The following is a 21,024-nucleotide window of genomic DNA, read 5'->3' as shown; positions in this document are numbered from 1 at the left end:
GAAGTGCTTAGTGCTTTACATATATGGACTCATTAAATCTTCACAGTGATCCTGTGAAGTGGTTGCTTTTATTATCTTCATTTCACAGAAAAGGAAACTGGTTAAGAAGTGTTGCCTTATATCATATAGGTTTGGGATGTGGTTCTGTGAAATTTCACTTATGAATAGGTATATCTTTCCAGCCATCCAATCGTGTGTCTTCTCTCTGATATTTGACCTCGTTTTTTATGCTAAATACTTTGCTGACTAGTGTAACCATTCCGGGGAGCATCTCTGAATTAGAATGTGAGTTGCTGCCCTTCTCTGTGAATACTACCAACTTTGTTCTCAGTATCCATTTAAAGGAGAAAATATAAAGACAGAGACGCAAAATCACACAGTTGGTGATGGCAAAGGTGAGTCTTTGGGTCAAAAAAGAGAGTAAAATAAGGTTATTGTATAATTCAAAGTAAAACTCAGACTTCATTCTTTTATTTCTCCTTCTTTGTGGAACAAGGTAATTTTGAACATGTAAGAAACTGAGTCCAGGATTGGGCGAAATGGGTAGAGGATGAGAAAATAGAACCTAGTTGGGAAAGTTGTGTATTATAAAGAGGTCCTTGAATAATGTTTTGTTCTAATGTTGAAAAAAAATCAATCCCTGGCAGGGGCCACTGTCTGTGTGGAATTTGCATGTTCTTCCTATGTCTGTGTGTTTTCTCTGGGTACTTTAGTTTCCTCTCACATCCCAAAGCTCTGCACAATAGGTTAATTGATGTGTCAAAATTGCCCCAGTCTGAGTGAGTAACTATGTGTGTGTGGGCTGCAATGAAATGGTGTCATGTCCAGAGTTGGTTCCTGCCTTCCGTCCCGAGTTGGAGGGATAGGCTCCAGCCACCCATGGCCCTGAATTGGAATAATGGGGTAAATAATTATCTTGTTTTTATTAATCTTAAAGGTATGCATAGCTCACATTTATTTCAATTTTAACATTAGAAGTATTTTGGTCTTTATTTAGAGTTTGGTAATGTTTTTATGAGCAGAAATATGCTCTAGGGACTTAATTCTTGTTTATAGCAATTAGTCTATGATAAAGTTGATTCACTTAAAGTCTCAGTTTCCAAGAACCTATGGATTATGTTATGTGAGGACTTACTGTAATTGTTCAAAAGCGTAGACTTTGAAGTGAGAAAGACCTAGATTCTTTTCCTGAATCTACAACTTAATCTCTTTGAGTCTGTTTCCTCAGGTGTTAACATACCCATTTTACAATATTGGTCACAGGATTAAATGAGATAATGTTTCTCTTAGCTCTGCAGCCTTGGTAAGTACTCAGTAAATGCTACTTGCCCTGAGGCTTTTATTCAAACCTGACAGATTTGTATGCACTCAGTCTATGATAGCTATTATTATTTCTACTAACACAGGTAAATAAATATTTATTGAGAACCTGCCCCATACTAAAGATGCGGTCTTCGATTTCAAGGAGTTTATACTCATAGGCTGCACAGAAAAGTTAACACTCAGTTATAATGTCATAAGTACTACAACACGGTGTTATGACCACAAAGGCGTTGGGTCATAGAAGTGCAGGAAATAATATTAGAGTTAGAGGAGAGATTGATCTAGGCAGAGAAGCAGCACCACTGTGAGCAAGTGCTTGAATACAATCAAGGAATCAAAGAATCAGTTCCCATTTGGCTAAAGCATATAATAGGTAGGAGCAAAAGTTACAATGGGGAGCTAGTGAGGTAAACTATGACCAGATTGTGAAGACATGGTAAACCACTAGGGAATTTAGAGTCATTATTATAAAGTAATCTGGGGAGCCACTGAAGGAGGGAGTGCCGTGATTTGCTTTGCATTTCCAAAAGATTAACTATTCTGTGGATTAAGGAATGGAGAGACACCAGCCATTTTATTTTGGGATGGGAAAGATTATTTTCTCACACTTTACTTTGTTTATTGAGACCAAGAGAACTAGTTTCAGTGATGATCGAATGGGACTTTGTAGATTGGTAGGATGGAATGTAAAATTGGAAAGGCACCACAGACCTATTAACTTGGTTACCTTGGGGGTAAATGGATCCATAAAATAAGCATAATTCAGGAAATTGACATGTATAAATTTTTTTGAATGTGCCTGGTTTTTATTGTTTTTGAGACAGAGTCTCACTCTGTTGCCCAGGCTAGCGTACCGTGGCATCAGCCTAGCTCACAGCAACCTCAAACTCCTGGGCTCAAGGGGTCCTTCTGCCTCAGCCTCCCGAGTAGCTGGGACTACAGGCATGTGCCACCATGCCCAGCTAAAAATATATATATATATATATATATATATATATATATATATATGCTGTCCAGCTAATTTCTTTCTATTTTTAGTAGAGACCGGGTCTTGCTCTTGCTCAGGCTGTTCTCCAACTCCGGAGCTCAAAGGATCCACCCCCCTTGGCCTCCCAGAGTGCTAGGATTTCAGGCGTGAGCCACCTTGCCCAGCCAGTGTGCCTGCTTTTGCAATAAACATTCTTCTGATACAGTGTTACAAACTAGTTAGACAAGTTTAAATAGTTCCATAGAAATGTCTTGAAAAATTTCCACTGTGCTGTCTTAACTGGTTAAAATGCTAATAATACCTCTTATCTAAAAGCCTTAAAAATGTATTTTGTGAAACAAAACAAAATAAAACCCCCACACATCCTGTTATTAAATTCTCTGGGCAGGGATTAGCAAACTTTTTCTACAAAGGGCCAGTTAGTAAATATTAGTATTTTAGACTTCGAGTGCTTTATAAGGTTTCAGGCTCTTTACCACCACTTGTGGAAACTATTCTTAGCTCAAAGGCTATGTAGAAATAGGTGCAAGCCATAGCTTGCCAACTTCCCTACAGTGTTACAGTTTTATTCTTTTCCACTATTTGATAAACTTTGTTTCTCAGTGGATTCTTAGAAAACAGATTACTGGCTAATGATTTCTCATGTTCTGTTTACATTAACAGTTCAGAAAATCAACTCTTCTGTCAAATCTCTTTTGATTTTTAAGGAGAAGAAATTTCAGTTCAAATTGGTGATTATAACATATTAGTGACAGAGCCAGGATCAGAACTTGTTTTCTGTTTTTTGGTTTAATACTATTGCTATTATACAGTTGGCCCTCCATAGCTATGGGTTCTGAATCTTTGGATTCAACCAACAGCAGATCAAAAATATTTGGAAAAAAATAACAATACAACAATAAAAAATAATACAAATAAAAACCCAATATAGGATAACAACTATTTACATAGCATTTATATTGTGTTAGGTATTATAAGTAATCTACAGGTGATTTAAAGTATATGGGAGGATATACATTGGCTCTATACAAATACTATGCCATTTTATTTCAGGGACTTGAGCATGTATGGATTTTGGTTTACTGAGGGATGACTACTGTGATAGCATTATGATAAAAATTTGTGTGACAGAATTTCTAAGCCCAACCTTGTAGCTCACGTATTTTAAATGTTGTTCTATTCATAATTCAAATATGGCAAAAACAATTTTGACAGTCTCCTAATGCTGTAAGAGGATTTGTAGAATTATTAGATTCGAATTTTATTATCTTTTTAAATGGGATTAAGAATAGTGAAGTAGCTTGAAGACAAGCAGCAGGAAGGAGAAGGGAAAATAAGTAATCTGAAGAAGCCAATTTAATTCTTCCCTTTTTCTTTTTTAGGTACCTTTGAAACAGGGCAGAAGTCTTATGGATTGGATTCGGCTGACCAAAAGTGGAAAGGATTTAACAGGATTAAAAGGCAGGTTAATTGAAGTAACTGAAGAAGAGCTTAAAAAACACAACAGAAAAGATGATTGTTGGATATGCATAAGAGGTAGGTGATATTTATTAAATATTTCAAAAAATTTCACCTGGGCTTTCCAGTCATAATGCTGTATAACTCCATAGTCATGTTATTTGGTGATATGATTCATAATTAGATAACAAAAATAGGCCTTGTACTGGATAATGAATGATATAATTCTGACTTGGAACAGTACTTCTTCCTTAAGTAACCATTACATTCTGATGCAGGAAACAGCGAACTTCTGAAATGAAAATTTTTTTCTAGTATCCTTGTACTGCATTCCCTTTGAAAGGGAGCAAGTGTTTGCCGGGCAGTGTAGTACAGTAAAGTTATTCAGTAATTCCCAGTTTATGTAGAGTAACTTTCTACCTCAGTACCTTGTAACAGAATTCTGTTGGAAAAATGTCTCTGAGAATCCAAAGTAAACCTAAAAGCCCTGCATTAAAGGCATAAGTTCAGCTCTCATAACAATTTTTTTGTTATATAATGTATGTTTTTAGCAGTATTAGTTACCTGTTATTTTTGAGCTTATGGTAAATGAGAAGCTCCATATTAGAGATTGATGTGTTGGAAGAGTGTACAGGCAGACAAGAGAGTAGCTGATAGAAGCACACCTCATGGTAGCAAACAACCTGGCATCTAGGAGGGAGGCAATTATAATAAAATGAAAAACATGGAACTGTAAGTGGGCCTCCATACTGATGTTCTTGAGTCATCTGGATGTGTTTAAATATGTCAGTTGTCATCTGTTTAAAGAGGAAGGGAAATGTATCATTTTTGCTCTTACCACAATTGTAATTTTATCATAGTATAATTTTGGTTTGTTGTCAGTGATCCTGAGTACACTATAACCTGTATGAAGACAAGGACCATGTCAATCTTATTGCTCTGTCCTTGGCACACAGAGGCCATTGATATGTGTTTGTTCGATGAATGTTAACACTTATCATTAAGAAGTTTGGTTACTTAAAAAGAGCTGTGTGGCGATTATCACAGTGGATCAGTGATATGATCAACAGAAAGACACCAAGAAATGCTGTATTAGTTCTCCATGGATGCATAACAAAGGGCCACTAACTTGGGTGGCTCAAACAACAGAAATTTATTATTTCACAATTCTAAAGGCTAGAAGACTGAGATCAGAGTGTTGACAGGTGTGTTTCCTTCTGAGGACTCTGAGGAAGAATCTGTTCTGTGCCTCTCACCTAGCTTCTGGTGGTTTGCTGGTAGTCTTTGGAGTCCCTTGGCTTGTAGAACATCACATCAATATCTGCTTTCCTCTTCACATGGCATTCTCCCTGTGTGCCATGTGAAGATTTTTTTGTCCATACAAAAACAGCCAAATTTTCTGATTTTATATGGACAACAGTCATATTGGCTTAGGGGCCTACCCTACTCTAGCGTGACCTCATGTCATTTTACATCTGCATCAACCCTGTATCCAAATAAGATCACATTCTGAGCTACTGGTGGGTAGGGCTTAAACCTTCACATTTTGAGGGGACACAATTCAACCTATAACTGACACAATTAGAGTGTGAAATTTTTAATGGCAAAGGATACGGAAACTTCTAGCATGTGATGGCATAGCTTGCTTCAAGACAGAACAGCTGCTCAACTCCCCAAAGTTCTTCAGGGACAAATAAACATGGATAGTACCAGGAATCTAGAATGAGGATTTTGCCAAGTATAAAAAGTTCCTTTTGCCTTTTTATAGTTTTTTTTTTTTTTTTTTAAATACCCTCGTTATCATCCCCTCATGCTGTCTACCTTTTACTAGGTACAAGTAACTGGTACAAAATGACCTTTCACTGTAACTGAGTGCTTTTTGCTAGACTGGGTGAAGTCAAGGTCAGTTTCCCAAGAACATCGCTCAACTGGCCCAGGCTACAGGCACGCCTGAGCTATGTTTCTGCAGTAGGATGCCACTTCTGCAGAAAACTTGATTACATGAAACCTTCATATCCTAGTGAAATTAGATAAATAAGGCATTTTTAGAGTAGAGTCATAATAAAGTTATACTTTTATTATTCATTTGATATATTCATGGCGATAGGGATTGGATTGCTGTGTTTGAAAAGTAACATAGGGTGAACATCCCTTATTGGATATGCTTGGGATCAGAAGTGTTTTAAATTTCAGACTTTTTCAGATTTTGGAATATATACTTAACAGTTGACCTTCCTGTAAGGTTTTTCGCCAGTGAAAAGAAAAGACAGACACAGAGAGAGAAAGAGTGGGGGCCAAACCACGTGGCTTTATTATACACTCGTGGATGAGGTTCTGGGACCCCAAGAGAGGGGGGCCGCAGAAGTCGCCTCAGTTTGAAGGGGCTGAGGCCTTTTATACCCTTTGGGCAGGGCTAGGGACTTGTGGCGGGAAGAGCTGAGGATTCTCTATTGTGACCTTGGATGGTCATTGAGAAATAGGAGGGGCTGGAGGTATTTGTGGAATCCAGGAGCGAATCCAGGTGGACAACTGGGTGTGGTTCCTCTCAGTGGGGCTTGGCAGTTTGTCCTTGGTGGGTCTGGTCATGTGAGCGTTTTCTTTTTCCATCTAGGAAGGGGAGGGGGCCTGCTACCAGCCTTACACTTCCCAAATCTGAAAATCCAAAATTTGAAATGCCCCATGAGCATTTTCTTTGTATCATGGTGGCACTCAAAAATTTTCAGATTTTAGACCATTTTGGATTTTGAATTTGAGGTGCTCTACCTGTACACTGCTCCCAGTTTTTATTTATATATATATATATATATATATATATCTCCTATAATGATTTAATGTATGGCACCTCTTCTGGTAATATTGTTGATTTAATCATGAATTTTAAAAAAGTTTCTGTTGGGGAATGTGTTCTAATCTATCAATAGTAAGAGTTTTCTCCCTTTGCAAAAATAAGATTTTTTTTTTCTTTTTGACAGATTTTTTTAAATCAAGAAACACTCAATTTAAACCTGTCCTTGGAGCAAGGATAAGTGCGTGTTAGACAGCAGGCTGAGTGAAATGCCATAAGAAGGCAACAAAGAAAGTGATAGTAGATTTAAAGGAGGGTGTTGGGATTGTTAGGAAAATCTGAAGTGCTTTTTTTTTTTTTTTTAATAGTTGATAACAATGTATTGTATTTTTTTTTTTTCCGGCATATTATGGGGGTACAGATTTTAAGGTTTCAATAAATGCCCATTTCCCCCCTCTCCCCCCAAAAGTCTGAGTCTCCATCATGACCATCCCCCAGATGGTGCACATCTCACTCATTATGTATGTATATACCCGCCCCCCTCCCCCCTCCCCCCTGCCCAATACCCTATTACTGTAGTATCTATGTGTCCACTTAGGTGCTACTCAGTTAATACCAGTTTGCTGGAGAATATATCTGGTGCTTGTTTTTCCATTCTGGGGATACTTCACTTAGTAGTATGGGTTCCAGCTCTAACCAGGAAAATATAAGATGTGCTATATCACCATTGTTTCTTAGAGCTGAATAGTACTCCATGGTATACATATACCACATTTTATTAATCCATTCTTGGATTGATGGGCACTTGGGCTGTTTCCACAGCCTTGCAATTATGAATTGTGCTGCTATAAACATTCGAGTGCAGGTGTCTTTTTTGTAGAGTGTCATTGGATCATTTGGGTAGATGCCCAGCAATGGGATTGCTGGATCAAATGGTAGATTCACTTGTATCGCTTTAAGGTGTCTCCATATTGCTTTCCACAGAGGTTGAACTAGTTTGCAGTCCCACCAGCAGTGTAGAAGTGTTCCTCTCTCTAACAGACTTAAACCTAAGGTATGAAACTACTAGATGAAGTGCTTTTTTGATGGCTATAAGCCTTGAAGCAATGGACTGCTTTTCAGCAAGAAATGAGGAAGTACATTCAAGTGGAAAGGCCTAAACAAAGGTGCAAACACAGAAAAGCTTAAGGTGTTTTGGAGCTTAGGTCAACCATGGAGAATAAGAAAGAAGTCTGGAATGGTATATTAGGTCAGATTGTGTGTCTTCAAAGCCAGACTGAGAAATGTGTTCATTTAGATGCAGTGCGAGCTATTGAAGGGATTTGAATGTGGGAAAAGTATGATCAGAGCATGCCTTGGAAAGATTAATCTGGTGGTAGGTGTAATAAACTGCATTTGGGCAAAGAAAGCATTTAGCTCATTATAGAAGTTCAGATGGTAATAGGAGATGAATCAGGATGACAGTAGGATGAGTGAGAAAAACAGATAACTGGTAACATGATCCTAAATGAAACTAAAATAAAATATTAATACGTGACTAAGTGTAATTATCTTTTTTTCATAGATGTTCTAAGTTAAAATAATACTGATAGTTTATTTACTCTTGAAGGTCAGAGATAATGTTTGGACCTAAGTTTTAATCAAAACTGTACCATAGAGAAACATGCTGTGATTGTGTCATTCTTTTCCCTTTTTTTAAGTATTAAATCCTTCATTTTATAACAATGGCCCCATTTTTAGATCAGGTCTGAATTCACCTGATCAGGATGAGGGCGACACAATGAATCTTTTCAAGAAATCTTAGAAAATTTACCATTTGGTGTGGGTTTTTATGGCTAATATTGGGGCCTGTTTTCTCTTTTTGAGGATGTAGCAACATTTGTACTTCATGTTCAGGTATGCTGAGCCTGGTCATGTACCTAAAAATGATGGTAAACTAGCAGGGTACCTTTCTGCTTGGATAACAGCAGACTGTTAATTGTATAAACTGTAAAATGTAGGCATTGGTCTGGAAGGATTTCTAAGACAAGGTATATGTTCCTCATTCATTCATTTAATTTTCACTGTTTTATGTAAAATATATAATTGCTGTAATGGAGTAGTAGTTAATTGGAATGCTGAAGGAATGTGTTGGGTGAATGAATATTGCTTTTTAACAGATTTTGTTGAATTTATCATTAACTTGTGCTTTTGTAATTTTCTCCCTTATTACTGTTTGTCCTTTATTCAAGAATTAAAGATAATTTACAAACATGTGAAAGTTTGAGCAAACATCTAAATCCCTCATCTGTGAGAGCTCTGTAGAGCCTAGATTAGACTATTTTTACTGTAGCATAATATGTTTTATGGTTGCAAGTAGTCAGTTGTAAAGTCATCATTTGGCAGCAAAGGATAAATCATTAGTCTTTTTGATCTTTGTGAGGGTGAGGGAAGTGTGGCCTGATACTCAGTAACAGTCATTTGAGTAAATGTTTCAAAAAAGTTGATTACAAAGGACTGGTGTCTCTGTTGTTATAAATTTAGCAGATTAGGTCCTTCAAATGGAATTTAATGGATTTTGATTTCATTTATAATTTAGAAATGAACACACTTTGATTTCTCCTAATGTTGATTGGCATATACTAGTAAATTGAAGAGACCTGCTTGAAACCACTGAAAAAGTGACTTTTTTTTAGCCAAAATGGTGCTTTTATTATACTATACACCTAGTGATGGAATTCTGACTGGCTATAGTGCTTTTCTTTTCTTTTCCTTCCTTTTCTTTTTCTTTTCCATTTTTTATTTCAGAGTATTATGGGAGTACAAATTGCCTTTGCGTTGCCCATGTCAGAGCTATAAGCGTGCCCATTCCCTAGACCAGGGGTCCTCAAACTTTTTAGACAGGGGGCCAGTTCACTGTCCCTCAGACGGTTGGAGAGTGCCCACTGTGGGTCCAGGATGAGTCGGCCGCTAAGCGGAGGCAAAAACACCCAGAGGGCCGGATAAATGTGCTAGGCAGCCTGCATGTGGCCCACGGGCCGGCCGTAGTTTGAGGACGCCTGCCCTGGACAGTGCACTGCATTCTTTTTAGGTGTGGATTACCCAACCCCTCTTACCCACCACCTGCGCGACACCCTATGAATGTTATTTCCCATATATGCACATTAGTGTTGATCAATTAGTACTAATTTAATGATGAGTACATTTGGTGCTTGTTTTTCCATTCTTGTGTTACTTCACTTAGAAAAATGGGCTCCAGCTCCATCCAGGATAATACAATAGCAGTGTAATTCATAGTTGCAAAGATGTGAAAACAACCCAAGTACCCATCAATGCATGTGTAGATTAATAAAATGTGGTATATGTATACCATGGAGTATTACTCAGCCATAAAAAAGTGGTGTTCTACCTATTGTAAAAAAAAAAGTGACTTTTAATGGGTCTGTATTTTTAATGATTTGTAACTATTTTTTAAAACTTGGCAAATTGATTCCAAGAAGTAGTATTTAGTCCCATTATGTTTCTGTTACAGTTTTTTAGATTGCTAGCTTCATTTTCCTTTTAAAATTTACTCGGGATAGTAGTGTAAATTTTTGTGAATACAGTCAATTCTCATTATTCATGGATTCTATATTTGCAAATTTGCCTACTTGCTGAAATTTATTTGTAACCTCAAAATCAATACTCACAACACTTTTATAGTCATTTGTAGAGATGTCCAGAGAAGTAAAAAATTTGTGTTGCCTGTCATGCATTTTATTAGCTGAGGTCAAACAAGACAGTGGCTCTGCCTTCTTGTTTCAACTGTCATATTGTAAACAAGCATCACTTTTGAGGTCTATTTAGTACCATGTTTTTTACATTTTTGTGCTTTTAGTTGATGATTTCATAGTTTAAAATAGCCCTCAATGATAGTGCTGAAGTGCTATGTCAAGAAGGCTGTGGTGTACCTTATGGAGAAACTAGGTGTTAAATAAGCTTCATTTAGACATCAGTTATAGTGCTGTTGGCTGTCATGAATCAACAATTTTTTATGAATCAACAATATGTATTAAATAAGGTATCTTGAAATAGGATACAAACATTAAACAAGGTTATATATTGACTGATTGATAAAAATGTTGTGACCAGAAGCTGAAAAACCTAACCTGCTATTTTCTCTGGGGAGAAATGGTGGTGTTCACTAATTTGGTGTTTGCAGCAACTTTATGGAAAGTAGTTGCCATGACTAACAAGCATCAACTGTGTTTCTTTAGACTATCTTTGATTTATACTGCAGTAATGATAAAGTAATATAAGTTTTATACTTTTTAGGTTAGATTCAAACCCACCAAAAATAGTGCTGATTTTTTCAATAGTAAGTCCTTTTCTCTAGACTTCTTTAGCTCCCTGCTTCAATTCTGTTTTGAGAAACTGAAGTATTACTTATTTCTATCAGAGAAAGTTTTTCTATCTGAAAATTTCTTCTAGGAGCAGTTTTTCAAATTTGGAACCAAGGTTTTAATTTAAACCAGTGTACTATCACAGCAATATAGTATCTAAACAATAATGTGGTATTATTGTAGTTAGTGTGACTCTTCTGTAGATTGTCTACTTTATGTACTATCCTTATTACTTTCTTCTTGACAACACAATTTTAATAACTCTCTTCTGCTGGTACTTGTTTGTTTAGGAAATACAAACCATTTTTTTAGAGGTATGTTTCCTCTCATTCATTGACTTCTGACCTAACCCATAGATTTTTTCAGGTTGCCTAGTTTAGTCTGTGTATGCAGATAATCTTGTCTTTGTTTATTTTATCAGTTCTTCTGTCTTACTGTCATCTAAGATTATTTGCTTTCTCTTCCATCCTGTCTTTATCTCCTAAATCAGGGGTCCCCAACCTATGGTGAGTTGTATGATTATTTCATTACTTATTACACTGTAATAATAATAGAAGTAATGTGCACAATAAATGCTTGAATCATCCCCAAACCATCCCTCCTTCCCCGGTCCTCAGAAAAATTGTCTTCCATGATAATGGTCCTTGGTGCCAAAAAGCTGGGGGACTACCGCCCTACACCGTCATTTGCTTTCCTTTCCTTTTTTTTTTTTTTAAAACTTTTCTTCTCTGTGTATCTTTCTCTTATTCATTAAAAATCCAGTAGAGGAAAAAACCTGGTGGTTTGGGGAGGCTTCATCTAATCCTCAGGTGTTTTCTTTAGTTGACACAGTGCTTTACAAACTTTAGCTATATTTAGAAATTTTCTTGACATAGTGCTTTATAAACTTCAGCTAATATTTTGAAATTTTCTTTGTGGAAAAATTTTTTAATTACATATTACATTTTAAAAAAGGATAAAGGACTATTTAAATTTTCTCTTATTTTGTGTCAGTTTTAATAGGTTGTGTCTTTCAGTGAATTTATTAATTTCATCTCAGTTATTGACTATATTGGCATGAAGTTACTTATAATATTCTCTTATTCTTTAATATTTTTAGGTTCTATGATATGCTCTTTACCCTCTTTCATTTCTGTTGTTGCTAATTTTTGGTTTCTTTCTTTCCTTTTTTCCTCCTGATCAGTCTTATGAGTAATTTATCAATTTTACTAACTTTTTAAAGAAATTAAAATTTAAATTTTTGTTTTAATTTTCTCTGTTGCTTGTTTGTTTCCTATTTCATTGATTTCTCTTATCTTTATTAAGGAGATAGCTATTTTAAGATTTTTTTTCTTCTAGCATTGGCATCAATATATTTATGGGAATAATTTGCAGTAATGCTCATTATACGCTTGGTTAATGCCTGAATTACTGGTAATGGCAAATTCAATATGTGGTTTTTATTACATTAATGTTTTGGTTCTTGACATTATCTTTTAGCCAGAGATTTTTGCACATTTGAACTTACTTACTACCCAGTCACACAAGTCTCAGATTTTAAATTAAAATCACGTATATGGTTCAATAGTTTTAACAGGAAGTGTTTTCTGTTTGTAAATACCTTAGCAGGGTTCATAATCTGTCAGGTATGTGCCATGTCCTTAAGTGTTAATTTTCACAACAGACCTATTAGGTAGGAATGACACTTCACAGATTAGGGCACTGAAGCTGTGAAAGTGTATTAGGGATTCACAGATATAAGTAATAGAAACCTAGCCTAACCTGGTTTAAGCAGAAAGCAAATATTGACTAAAAAGTTACAGGTGAGGATCGATGCAGATGCAGGGTTCAGATCATATCTCCAGGAGCTGCTTTCACAGCATCTTTTGGTTCCTTTCTGAGAGTGCTCCATTTTAAGATTAACTCTTTCTTCATAGCACCAAGATGACATAGGAATTCCAACCCTAGTAATTTTCCAGTTCTATTTATCTAATGGCTAAAATAAAAGTCTTAGAATTGGCTCTGATTGGCATAGTTTTGATTATGCTCCCATTGCTGGAATAGTAATTCTATTTAGGGGAAAATGCTGTATTTATTCACCTAAACCTAGTTTGTCCTATAGCTTAGAGTGGGATCAAACGGAAGCGTACATGACTGACAAGAGAGAGTGGCTCCCTGAACAAAAATGATGCTGTTGCTGGAAGGGAAGTGGATGCTGGGTAGGGGAAACGTTAATGCCCACTGCATTAAAGGGAAGTAGAGTAACTTTCCAGACATAGTTGACAGGAATGGAGCTACTATTTTAACCCAGGCAGCCTAATTCTAAGCTTTTTATGCTTAAAATTATTACCTGTACTGCCTTCTTTTTTTACTATATTTAACTCTAGAGTTAATCCTGATTTCAATGATTTTGCATTTATATTTCTCAGTTTGTGTGACATATATAAATTCACTCATTAAGAAATTACCACGGGATGTCTGTCAACTTGTAACTGTTCTCTTGTGTTAATTAACATTGCTAATTAAGAATCATATAGGATGTCCTTCTGAGACAGTTTTTATCTCTAGTAATTTAATAAAACATAGTTGTTGCCTTTTTTTGGTGACTGTGTAGTTGTTATTCATAAAAAATAGACAAGGGAGGTTTTAACTTTCTGGTTCATTTATTAATCAGCATTTCTCAAGGGTCTACTATGTGTCATGCACTGTGCCAGGTTCTCGGGGTTAATGTGGAAATTTAAAACTGAGATGGCCTCTGCTCTCACGGAATTTACAATCCCATTGGGGAAGAGAAAATGTTATTCCAGTCTGATAGGGTATGTTAAGGAGAGGTATGCTAAGGATGAAGATTGCAGAAGATTGAGCTGAGGTCTGAAAGATAAATGGGAGTTAACTAGGCAAAGAGAGGAATGGGAGCAATATTCCAGGCTCCAGAAAACATGCAGAGGAGGGATAGTGTGTTTGCATGAGAAAGAAATCATGCACATATACTCATAGATGTTTACAGTGAATATAAGGAATTTAGAGTGATATCTGTATTCTTTCTTCTCTGTCTTATATCAGAAAGACATACTCCTTTCAAAGACATGATTTTTTTTGAAGACATTTTCTTTTCTAAGGCTAGTCCCTGTAGGTGCTCTTACCAGTCCTCGCCAGCCTTATCTATGATGTTGGGCTGTTGCATCCTACATTGACACCCTCACTCAGTTCATTCCTTTCTTCCAACAGCTTCTTTCCTTCAGTGTGTTCGTCTTTGAAAACCTGACTCTGACCTTCCCTGACTTTGCTTCTTCCCCTGGACTTTTCTTCTTCAGTGCCTGGTGTGTTGGCCCTTCTTTATATTTTTGTCTTTATTCTTAAATTGAGTTTCAGAACATTAATATATTACTACTCTCCCTCTATCCCCTGCATCTAGCAGAGGGCATGGCTCATGGTTACTGTTCAGTAAGTGTTCTTTGAATCATGTGTAGATTTTAATATGGGCAAGATGTTTAAACCACATTATGGGAGGGGTATTTTAATTATTTCACAACCCAGTTGAGGGGCTTTCATACTTTGATTAATTACTGCTTCTTGTTTGAGATATAATAAACTAAACTTTTGATTCAAAATTGGACAGTTCATATTTAATGAATTAATATACCATTTTACATATACTTTTAAAACTTTATAATAATATACTTCCATTTCCCTTTTCTATGCCTTATTTCACTATTATTCATTTTACTTCTACATAAGCTGTAAACCCTAGTGTTTATTTTTGCTTTACACAGTCACATTTTACAGAGATTAAGAAAATGAAAAAACTGTCTTTTTTACCCACATTTTTAATATTTTTAATGCTTGTTATTCCTTTGTGTTGACCCAGTTTTCCCTGAAGAACTTTCTGTAACATTTTTCATAGTACAGGTCTGTTGGCATGAATTCTCTCAGCTTTTATTTGTCTGAAAATGCCTTCATTTTTAAAGATAGCTATATTGTCATTGGTATACAATTCTAGATTAACAGTTTTTTTCATTTTAAAGATGTTACTCCATCTTCTAGTTTGCATAAATGAGAACTCTGCTTTTATTCTTAACTTTTTCCCATAATATGTAAGATTCCTTTTTTCTCTGAATGCCTTTAAGAATTTTTTCTCTTAGATTGTCAGTAGTTTATGGTATGGTTTTCCTTGCATTTTTCCTGCTTGGGACTCCCTAAATTAATTTTGGAAAATTTTTAGCTGTTATCTTTTCAAATATTTCTTGTTCTTCCTCTCTTCTTCTTCTGGCATTCTAATTACAAATATGTTAGACTGTATTGTCCCAGGACTCTTAAATACACCATACTATTTGTTCACTCTTTTTCTCTTTGTGGATAATTTCTGCTGTTCTTTCTAGACTTTTGCAGAGTCTTTCCTCCATTGTGTCCAGTCTTTCGGTAAGCCGATCAAAGGACTTCTTCATTCAGATATCATGTTTTTCGTTTTTAGTATTTCCTTTAGACTGTTTAATAGTTCACGTCTCTGTGCTGCAATTTCCCATCTGTTAAGTGTCATCTGCATTTTCTACTAGATTTTTAAAAATATTAATTACAGTTATTTTAACATCCCTGTCTGATAGTTCCAACATATGTACCCTCTGTAGATCTGGTTGTATTGCTGTTTTCTCTCTTGACAATGAGTTGTTTTATTTTCTTTTTTAAAAATGTGACTTGTAATTTTCAACTAAATGTCATATATTACATATAGATGTAGACAGTAGAACTTCTCTAGCGGTTGGCTGTTACCTTGCTTTTAATGCAGGGCCTGTAGTGCTAGAGGTTTTTTCTCATTTTTCCAGTTGACCTTCTGAAGTGCTTAGAGGCCTTTATCACATTCTGTTTATTGGGGAAGTATCTATTTAAAATTTTTTTCCTCTAGCATTGGCATCAATCTTGGGCTGGTCTGTTCCCCTTAAGAAGAATCTTGTAATCATCTGCAAATAAGTGTCTTGGAAGCCATCTGGGGAATGGATATTGGTGGTAGGATGTGGCTTTTAATGTTTTCACATGTGGATTTTTCCTTGTTTTTAGTTCATACCTTCTTCCCACTTCAACTGTGTCTATCCTGTCTTGGAGAGTAAACCTACACTTCTCACAGGGTTGGGTAGGAGAGTTGTTGCATGGTTGTGTGAGATAAGGGGCAGGGGATTTATGGGTCATTCTTCTTCTTATGTTGAATTTGAGACCTTCTTACAGTCTTAACTTTCAGAACTACCTGGAATCCCTGATCTTGTACTTTTGGGGGACTCTGTTGAACAATTTGGCTTTTTTAGAGGTTCTTCTTCAACTTATACATAGGGTTTATTTCCATCTTTCTTCATTCTGCTAAATATGTTACCATTCATCCTAACATTTCAAACTGCTAAAAGCCAAAGATAAGGAGAAAATCTTAAAAGTAGCCAGAGAAAACATACTGGAAAACAATAAAAATGACTGCTGAAGAAAAAAAATAACACCATCAACCCGTAAAGATACAGAATTCCTTAAGGATGAAGATGAAGTAAAGACTTTTTCATATAAACAAAAACTGAGATTTATTAGCAGCAGACTTGTACTGTGATAAGTGCTAAAAGAAGTTCCTCAGGTTTGGTAGGCAGTGATACCAGATGGAAGCTTAGATCTTTTGGAAAAAATGGTAAATATGTGAGTAAAAGAAAAGATTACTTTTTTCCCTCTTTATTTAAAAAAGTTGTGCAATTGTTTAAAGCAAAAATTGTAACATTGTATTATGGAGTTACATACAGGATAAGAAATAGAGAACAGTAAATGGTTCTTACATTACCTGTGAAAGGGTACAATATTAACTCTTAAGTAAGCAGGTAAAAGTTGGTGATATATATATATACTATAATTCCTAGAACAGTCACTGAAAAACAATGCAAAGAATTAAAGCTAAAAAGCCAATAATAGATAAGATACAATGATATTCTAAAACCAATTTGGTTAGCCCAAAAGAAGGCAGAGAAACAGGAACGGAGACATAACAGAAAACTTGGATTATTAAAAGGGTAGATCTGAGTTTAGCTACATTAGTAAATTTAAATGTAATTAAACCAAGCATTGTAATTAAAAGATAGAGATTATCTGTGTGTGTGCACATGTGTGCATGTTATCAAGACCTAACTATATGATATCTATAAGATGGATGCTTTAAAGGCAGATATATTTAAAGTAAATGTATAGAAAAAAGTGTGCTATCCAAACAGTAAACAACATTATTGGTAGGATCTTATTGCTTGGACTATATTAATGTCAGATAAAAAGGATTGTCAGACATAAACAAAGAATCTTACTAGAGATAAAGACATTTCATTAGGAAGACTGTTTATGCCTATGATAGCAAAACATCAAAATTAATGAAGAAAGCAGTAATATAATTGAGGGGTAGAATTAAAATCCACAACATAATTGCACATTTTGACACCTTCCCTCAGCAATTGTTGGGACTAGAAAATCAGTAGGCATAAAATAAAAAAAGTAGTGTGCAATTTCTTTGCTGAACACAAGATGGCACAGTAGTCACAGTACTTGGAATAATCAATCAGTGCATTTGAATACAATGAAATATGCCAGATTACGGTGTGAACACATATCCTTTTTCCCCATTTATTTTAAAGCCAACAAAATGAACAGTGGTGAATAATTGAAATAAATAGGAATACCACAACATAGTGGCATAATACTTGGTACATACATGGTAGACATTAAGTAAATTTTTGTTGAATGAATATAATGTGAGGATTTGGGGTTAAATATTTGTTTGATTTTTAAAACCCAAAATTATTTTAAAATCTCATTATGAAAGTATTACTTTTACTTATAGCAGTGCTTATCTAACTTTTTGGTCTTAAGATCCCTTTATTCTTATGTAAATTATTGATGACCCCAAAGGCTTTTGTTTCTGATGATATCAATTGATATTTACCTTTCAGAAATTAACATTAAGAAATTTAAGGAATATTTAAAATTAAATTAAAAATACAAACTGTAAACCCACTATATGTTATCATAAATAGTACCTATGTTTATGAAAAATAGCTGCATTTTCCAAAACAAAAAGATAGAAAAAATGGCATTGTTTTACATTTTGGTAGATATCTTTAATGTGTAACTTTAGTAGAAGACAACTGTATTCTCATGTCACCTTCTGCATTCTCTCTTGTATCACATGTCATGTAGTCTCTAGAAATCTCTACACTTGTAAAAGAATGAGCATAAAAAAAGACAGGCTGGGTATGGTGGCTCATGCCTATAATCCCAGCACTTTGGTAGGCCAAGGCTAGAGAATTGATTGAGGCCAGGGGTTGTAGACCAGCCTGGGCAACATGGTGAGATTCTGTCTCCACAAAAAATAAAAATAAAAAAAAATTAGCCAAGCATGGTGGTATGTGCCTGTAGTCCCAGCTACCTGGGAGGCTGAGGTAGGAGGATTTCTTGAGCCTGGGAGGTTGAAGTTGCAGTGAGCTATGTTAGTGCCACTGTACTCCAGCCTGGGTGACACAGTGAGACCCTGTCTCAAGATAAAAAAATAAAATAAAATTTTAAAAAGCAGATAACAACATAGTATTACTATGTTGTTAAACATAGTTTAACAACAAATAGCCAAAGTTTTGTCCTTAGATCACTGAGAGTATTGAACTTCCTCAGGAGTCCCTGGACTATACTTTGAGACTCTGACTAACAGAAGAGAATGAAGAAGAAATGAAAATTATTAATCGATGGGTGTGTGGCCTGAACTGTGGTGATGCAGTTTACTCCTTATTGGTGGGCCATTATGGTTCACATGTGTGGTTACCTAACCTGAAAATTTGTGGTAGCTTCATCTGGTAAATAGTGGGTATAAAATGTCACTTGAGTCTTACCATGGTGCTGTCTTTAATCAAAACCTGTCATACAGAGCTGCGTGTAAGATTGAGTTGGAGTATGCTGCAATCCAGTTCTCAATTTAATCATCTGAGATATGTGGTGTGATGAGGTTCTGTAGGTGGGAAAGGGCTTTTTGTCTCTATGGGGAGTTGGAGTATTGACTAAAAAAGACCTCTCTGAATTTGGAACCTTGATACATTGCTGGTGAGAATGGAAAACAGTCTGGCAATTCCTCGAAGGTTTAAGCATAGAGTACTATATGACTCACCAAATTTACTACTAGGTATATATACTTAAGAAAAAGGAAAACATGTCCACACAAAAACTTGTACATGAATGTTTGTGGTGGCATTATTAATAATAACCAAAAAGTGGAAACAGCCCAAATGTCCATCCACTGATGAATGGATAAACAAAATGTGATATATACATACATAGAATATTATCCAGCCATAAAAAGGAAAAATACTGAGACATGCAACATCATGGATTAACCTTGAAGACATGCTAAGTGAAAGAAGGCAATCACAAAGACCACATGTTGTATGATTCCATTTATATGAAATGTCCAGAATATGCAAACCTATATACAAAGCAAGTAGATTCATGGTTACCTAAGGGTGGGGAGGATGAGTTTAATGCTTCATGAGGAATATTTCTGTATATTATTAAATTGTAGTGTCTATTATGTGATCACTTTGCCCTGTATAAGGACTCAGTTCTTCACAATATGAAGAGAATTTTTCCCTTTTAAAGAACTAATGAGTTTCCCTCTTTTGTTTGTTTTATTTTAATACTTTTTAAGATCAGATACTGAGACCAGTGTTACTAGTGTCTCTTTTGGCCTTGGCTGCTAGGAAGTTCAGGACTATATTAACACATTAACTTCCATGTGAATTATATTTAACTCACACTAGTTTTGAGCCTAGGGCGTCATGAAGCAAAAACTGGGCAAAACCCTGCAGTTGGTTTGTGAAAATCTTACTTATTAATGTTACAATTAATATTGACAATTCTAAAAATATAGATTAAATGAATAGAAGTCAATAACAAATTTTTCATTATATTAGAAAGGATCATTTTGTTTTCAAAGTTTTTATTCTATTTTTGTAATAAAGTACAGAGGCCCCAAGGACAATTTGTTTTTTTCCTAGTGTGGCAGTCAATGTGTTAAATGCTCACTCACAGTAGCACTGTTAGTTAGATTATGCAACTGGTATTTTTTATTTTCTCCTGTGCATTTTGTTATGGGTTTTCCCATAAAACTTTTCCATACAAAAGCTTTTCCATACAAACCTATACAAGCAGAAAAGTAAATATCTTATTGCAGAGGCAGTTGGGGTTTAAATTTAAAACAAATAAATATAAAAAGTATACACAAAAAACTATAGACAGTGTTTGCCAAGATGGAAAGAATTCTTTTTGTGTAAAATGTCAACATTAGCTTCCAGGCATAAGAATGATATTGATCCTTGAACTAAGCTTTTTAAAAAGAGGTGAGCTCCTTGAACTGTTCAAGCAGGAGATGGATGGTGCTCTGTCTATAGAAACTGTAGAGGTGAGTTCTGTGCTGGTGAGGGATCAGACTAAAAGTTGCTTTTAGAGTCCTCCTACTCTTAAGACTATCATTCTGTGATTGAAGTGAAGTATGTTTCTGAAAAGTACTAAATGGTAATTTTGAAATGGGTAATTCTTATTCTAAGACCTTTTTTGAGTGCGCAGAGTTCCAGACATACAATACAAAAGAGATAATTTAGTGTGAAAAAATGCTGAGAACAGGTACTACCAGTACATTGCCCAAAGAAACTTAGTGTGGTTGTTGTTCTGAATATGTGCTGTTAACTGTGCTGCAACTCTGCTAGGATGAATTAGACATACAGTGTACCACTGAATATTGCTAGAACATGATTTATTTAAACATTGGAGTATACCTTCCTAATACAACTGTTTGTATTTTAGTTTTAACAAGTTGTTCTTAACAGTACTAAGGCAATCTTTTCCCTGCATTTACTTGTGATTAGAATTTAAAAAACAAAACACACAAAAAATAAACCATAAGTGTGAAGGAGAGGATGGATGGATAGAAAGATAGATAGATAATAGATATCCTCCTGAAATGCCTCTCTGCCACTGAAGATCACCCCATGTAAATGATCTAAAAGTGCCAGTTGAGTTGTGACCTGATGACCTTAGTCACAGCCCAATTTTGCACCATTCAGGATTAATGTTTCATGAATCTATTT

General features: G+C 35.4%; 1 protein-coding gene across 1 annotated transcript in view; it reads left to right on the top strand.

Moving 5' to 3' along the window:
• Window positions 1–21,024, top strand: part of CYB5R4 (cytochrome b5 reductase 4) — an 86,636-nt gene that overhangs the window by 1,287 nt on the left and 64,325 nt on the right. The window contains exon 2 of the mRNA XM_020287073.2: window positions 3,694–3,847. Within this exon, the coding sequence (XP_020142662.2) occupies window positions 3,694–3,847 (154 nt within the window). The remainder of the gene's footprint in view (window positions 1–3,693; window positions 3,848–21,024) is intronic.

This window comes from Microcebus murinus, chromosome 5 (assembly GCF_040939455.1).
Source record: "Microcebus murinus isolate Inina chromosome 5, M.murinus_Inina_mat1.0, whole genome shotgun sequence".
Classification (NCBI taxonomy): Eukaryota; Metazoa; Chordata; class Mammalia; order Primates; family Cheirogaleidae; genus Microcebus; species Microcebus murinus.
This window is presented reverse-complemented; position numbering and strand designations above follow the sequence as displayed.